The sequence below is a fragment of the Synchiropus splendidus genome, chromosome 8, assembly GCF_027744825.2.
Source record: "Synchiropus splendidus isolate RoL2022-P1 chromosome 8, RoL_Sspl_1.0, whole genome shotgun sequence".
Classification (NCBI taxonomy): domain Eukaryota; kingdom Metazoa; phylum Chordata; class Actinopteri; order Syngnathiformes; family Callionymidae; genus Synchiropus; species Synchiropus splendidus.
Window position 1 is genome coordinate 682,908 of NC_071341.1, and position 5,701 is coordinate 688,608.

Consider the following 5,701-nt stretch of genomic DNA (forward strand, 5'->3'; position numbering starts at 1 on the left):
CCATTTTCAGCGATCACGTAACTGGCTCGCGTCATGATTCGCGCTCCTTAAATAGGCACAGAAAAACCAGGAAGAGTCTTTGATCACTGCTGTGCTACTTCGACTGACAGAGAGTGACGATGGAGCCACCCAAGAAGCGAAGAACATATCTCCCACAAAGGTATAACAGACAGGTATAATGAAGCACAGGTCTCTATGTGGTGAGGAGGAAGGAAGATTATGATGCTGGTTCGGATATTATATAGCTCATTCTTCAGGACACTGGCTAGTTGAGCCGCTACAAGTGCTGCACAAAGCTCCAAGCGCGGGATGGACTGAAGGCGCTTTGGGGCCACGCGTGAGCAGGCTAGGATGAAGGACAGGTGCCGTTGGCCTTGGCTATCCTCAGTTCTCAAATACGCCACAGCGCCATAGGCTCGATCAGAAGCGTCAGCGAATATATGGACTTCATATGTCACACCCTTGTGACTGACATCCTTCGGAAGGTATGGCCTAGGAAAGGTGATGTGGCACAGTAGGTCCAGTTCCGCTTCCCAGCTACACCACTCTTGTAGGAGTTCTGCAGGAAGTTCAAAGGAGGAGTTCAAAGCCCCCAGAAGAAAGGAGTTCACTCTGTTGTCTGTTGTTGAGCAAGCGCACTTGGTGGAACATCCCTTTGATGTCCCCGCTGATGGCCACAGGGTGCTCTCGGAACCTCAGTAAAACCCCAAGGAGCGAAGCACCAAGGGTTGGACCAGACAGCAGATGTTGGTTCAGTGTCTGTCCGAGGTAGGAATGGGAGCAGTTGAAGACCAAACGATTGTTCCCATTATGGTGCACAAGGTGGTGGGGAATGTACCAGCACTCCTCTGGCGGTTTCGCTTCTTTCACTTCTTGCACGGCGCCAGACGTGATGAGCTTCTGCATTTCTGCACAGTAATCTTTGGCTTTCTGAGGTTCTCTGAGGAGCCGACGTTCCGTACTGCGCAACAATGGCATGACGGACTCCTTTGGGGCATGTAGCAGTGGCATTTTCTCATGACGCAGTAATGGAGTTGCATATCTGAAAATACCATCCACCTCTACCCTGGCAGTTCTGGACTTAAGCAGTGCAACAGTATGATTATCAAGCTTGGAGCGAGTCACTTCTCTCTCAGGGTGTTGGGGTACGACATCCAGTTTCCAGAGTCTCTCAACATGCTGGAAAATCTCATCCAGGTGTGGTGGGGAGGTGGTCAAGAGGCACTGCGTACTGTGAGATAGCCCCCCCGTATCTCGAACGGGACCTTCAAGAGTCCAGCCCAGCCTTGTATGTACAGCAGCTGGCCCCCCGGGGGGGCCCAGCCTGACTGGCTCAACCGGTGTTATAAGGTGAGGTTGATCAGAACCAATCAGCAGGAAGGGGGTAGCATTCTTAAAGGCCGGGATCGGAAGACCATGCATGTGCTTAAACTTCCGTTGGAGACGTTCCATTGGATAGGTGTATGGGGCAAGGCTGAGGTTGTTAGCTGTATGGATGGACGATCCACTGAGGAAACTTGGAATGACACAGTTTGTCCATGCAATACCTGGACATCGTGGCGAACTGTTCGGAGAGGGAGGTTTTCTGGACTGCCGTTCATGTTCAGACATTTTGCTGCTTCTGCGAGCAGCATTGTCCTTTCATTGTCCTTTTCGTGTAAAACAGTTACTGTCTGCCTTCCTGCACGACCCTCCCCTTTGGTGGTGAACCTCTCCTTACCACTACGCACAGCGACATGACTATCATATCCCTGACACCAGGATTCATACCGAAGCCACTCAGCTAAGTCAGTCAAGGTGTGACTAGTTATGGAATTGTAATGGTGGCGGCGAAAGTCTGCCCGCAGTTCTGGGGGAAGCTTACTCAACAGCCTAGCAACGTGAGAACCACACTTGAGTTCAACTTCCCCTTCTGTACCTAGTGTCTGTAGAAGACCCACCAAGGACTGAATCTGGAGGGAAAACTTCTGAAAGGCTGTGCTATCTCCACACCTGACTTCTGGAGCTTCAAGAACTGTGGCTATTGTCCGAAGTGCCAGCTGGTGAGGTTGTCCAAACTTGTCATGGAGAGCTGCCATGATCTCAGTGTAGGGGTTTGGGGAATTCAAGTAGGCGTCCGCAATCAGCTTGGCTTCTTCCAGCTTCAGATGGTCGAGCAGAACTTGATAGTTGAAGAGCTCAGAGGCTGTTGGAGGAAGTAGGTTCTCCAGAGCAATATGTAGTCGAGAGAACTCACTGGGGTCTGGTTGGATGAATTTTGGAATTGTTGGGGGGGGGGTCCTCTGTAGACCTGATCTACTGGAGGAGGAGGGGCAAAACTGTGGACGGGCTGCTGAGACTGGTGTTGAACATAGGTGCTGGATGCACAGTCATTTGCGGGTGGAGCTGGGAGGGGCCGAATCTGATGTGCATCAATATTCAGGTTTTGCATGCTGTGACGAAGGTCTACAGTTGGTTTCAGGCCAGGGTGGAGGTTCAGGCCAGTCTCCTTCATCCTCCTCTACTGATAGTTCAAAGCTGTTACTCTTCCCTGCATGCTTTCCAGGTTGACCCATAACGGCATGCAAGGAACGGGTTACATCCAGTAGTTCTTTCATCTCCTTTTGTGTCTCATGTAGCTCCTTCAGACCTGATTCGAAGGCTCTTTGGGTATGATATAGTCGGGAGCTCTCGTCATAGCTACTTCTTCCTTCGTAATGTGGGTCCCAGTCTGGAGGTCCTGGAGAAGCTGACAAATCGCTGTAAAGCTCACTGTCCTGGAAGCGAACTGAAGCAAGCGGAGGCATCTCATAATGAGCCGCATCCTCATGGTAGCGTCCGTAGTAAGGCGGTGATACTTGTCTCCTCTGGGTTGGGGTCTCCCATGATTGAGGTGTAGGCTTGCCTGGTGGAGGACGGTCTTCTTGCCGACTGCCAATGTAGTCCACTTGGAAGTCCTGGAATCTCGCTGGACGTTGTGGTCTTCGCTTTGGCCGCACGTCCGGGTACATCTCTCTAGGGTCCATCGTAGATTCTTTATCCGGCTCGAAGGACCACTTAATGTTGAGGAGGAAGGACGATGATGATGCTGGTTCGGATAACTGATAAAGAATCCACGATGGTTGGCCGGTCAGAGCACAGGAGTTCAAGAGATGTGTAAACTGTGTGGTTTATTTGTCCAAGTTCTTGATATATATATATATATATATATATGTATATATATATATAGTTTCTGTGAAATAACACACAGAAGACAATTATACAAAATTATACAAATTACAATACAATGGTCACACCTTAATGGACAAAACATGTCAAAGAAACCGATTCTCATTCCGTGGGAACGGGCACCATCGTGTGGTGGACAAACGCCACTACCCGCACACGGTCCATTGGATCACGTGACCACTTAACACGCCGCAAAGGGCGGTGGCTAATTGCTGGAGCGTCCTTCGTCGACGACGGACTACTACTACTATATCAAATGCACACAAGGCAACGCACACAACTACGGACTAACCAAACACTGAAAGGCAACTATGGTGAAAACAAACACTTACTTAACTTAAGACAAAAAACCCAGGAGGACGAGCGGCAGCCAACTACTCTCAGAGCGAACTTCAACCACTACTGCGCATGTCAAAACTGCCACGCAACGTGTGACGTCATCTTAAAGGGAGCCTTCTGTACACTATGTTTGTGACACATGATATAATAATAATACATTATAACAAATATGTAGATAGAAATTTTAACCCCCACACCCCCAACACTCATTCTTCAAACAATCTTTTGGTTTCAGGTGAAGTGCTTGCTCTTCTCGAAGGAGCTGAGTTACACAAACAACACCACATGCATGTTGAGGCAGTACCGAGCCTTGAATGAAAATGAACGTGCACAACCCGCGCCAAGTAATAACCCACAATCATTTAAAATGCCATGTCCCTCACTGTGGCCGAAACATAACAACATGATCGAATGTAATGTGTCTGTGTAGGTACCAGGAAACATGCTGTGGATCAGGCTTCGGTTGCCATGGTTGTGAAGGATTCCCAGCCTTTCACACTGGTGGAAGATCAGGGATTTAGGAGCCTCCTGGATCTCCTCGAGCCTACCTATATTATTCCAACTAGACAGGTGAGTATTGTATATCCATAATTTATGCTGTTTGTTGTATGGTAAATGACAGGTGCCATAGTAGTGGGCAGCAGTAGATCAGGTGGTTGAGCAGGTTGTCCAATGACTGCAGGGTTGGCGGTTCAAATCCCGCTCCCACCAAGTTGCTTTCATAGTGTCATTGGGTTAGACCTAATCTCCCTCGCCTCGTGTGAATGAACTCTGAGGTGCTTTGAGTGTCATGAAAAGCGCTATATAAATCTGAGGCATTATTGTTTATTTTATTTTCCAGGCTCTAAAGGCAATGGTCGAGGAGAGATTCCATGCCGAAATGCAGAAGGCAAAAGAAGAGGTCCAGAAAGCTAAAGCTTGCAGTCTGACTGCAGACATGTGGACCTCTATGGACATGGAGGCCTATCTTGGTGTGACGTGTCACTTTATTACTGAGGAGGACACTCTGAACACCATCCTGCTGGGAGTGGAACACTTTCCACAGAGCCACACAGCAGAGAACTTAGCCCAGGCAAAGACAAAAATTATGGCAGAATGGGGAATAAAAGATTAGGTCAAATGCCTGGTCACAGATGCGGCATCCAATATGATAGCCTGTGCACACACTCTTGGTGTAAGGCAAAGCATATGTGTTGCACATTCCCTTAATTTGATTGTGCGAAAGTCATTTGACCAGGTCCCCATATTGTCTGAAATAAGAGCAAAAACCAGAAAAATTGTGGCCTACTTCCGGACCTCCACAACTGCTAAAGAACGCCTTGGCCACATGCAAGAGTCCATGGGAAGACCAAAACATAAGTTGCTAATGGAGGTAGAAACACGCTGGAACAGCACACTGCTTATGCTCCAGCGTGTCTTTGAGCAGCGGGAAGCCATGGGGGCTGCCCTTGCTTTACTGTCACAACTCACATCCAGTGACTTCAAAACAATTGAAGAAATCATTAAAGTGCTTGGCCCATTCCACCAGGCCACTGTTAAGCTGTTAGAGGAGAAACGGGTGTCGGGTCTAAAGTGATACCACAGATGAAAATGCTTCTGCATGCAGTGAACTGCGAAGCTTCTAATGTGACCACAGAAACACCAAAAATGTTGACAGACATTTTAAAAGTAAGGCTGAGGGATCATCTGGCCAAACTAGAGACTGCCAGTGTAATGACACTGGCAACACTGCTGGATCCACGGTTGAAAGTACTTGGATTCCACAGTGAGTTGAGAGCAAATGAGGCCGTAGAAAGACTGAAAACGGAGTGCGCCAACATAATCTCTCTGCCATCAATTCCTCCACAAAGGCCTCAAGTGAAGGATGAAAATGCGGCAGCACAATCAACATTTTATATCTGTTTTCATGTTTACTATAATACTATCATGAAGTGCTGTCTTTTTTTTAGGTGGTGGGAACCTGTGGAGTCTATTTGACACGTCGGTAAATGAGAGTCGGGGCGTGTCCAATGCTGAAGCTGAGGCTATTGTGGAAGTGCAACGGTACCTCATCCAAAAATACATTTCAAGAAATGAGGACCCACTGTTGTTTTGGAAGGACCACAAAACCACATATCCACACCTTTACCAGTTGGCAATTTGGTTCCTTTGCACG

The 5,701-nt window shown here is 48.1% G+C and overlaps 1 protein-coding gene across 1 annotated transcript; it reads left to right on the plus strand.

Annotated features, from left to right (window-relative positions):
- Positions 1-742: 742 nt before the first annotated feature.
- Positions 743-5,496, plus strand: LOC128764048 (uncharacterized). The gene is made up of 4 exons (XM_053873436.1): positions 743-768; positions 3,782-3,890; positions 3,977-4,116; positions 4,388-5,496. The coding sequence occupies exons 1-4, from the start codon at positions 745-747 to the stop codon at positions 4,658-4,660; spliced, it is 546 nt and encodes a 181-aa protein (XP_053729411.1). The 5' UTR covers positions 743-744; the 3' UTR covers positions 4,661-5,496.
- The last annotated feature ends 205 nt before the right edge of the window (positions 5,497-5,701 follow it).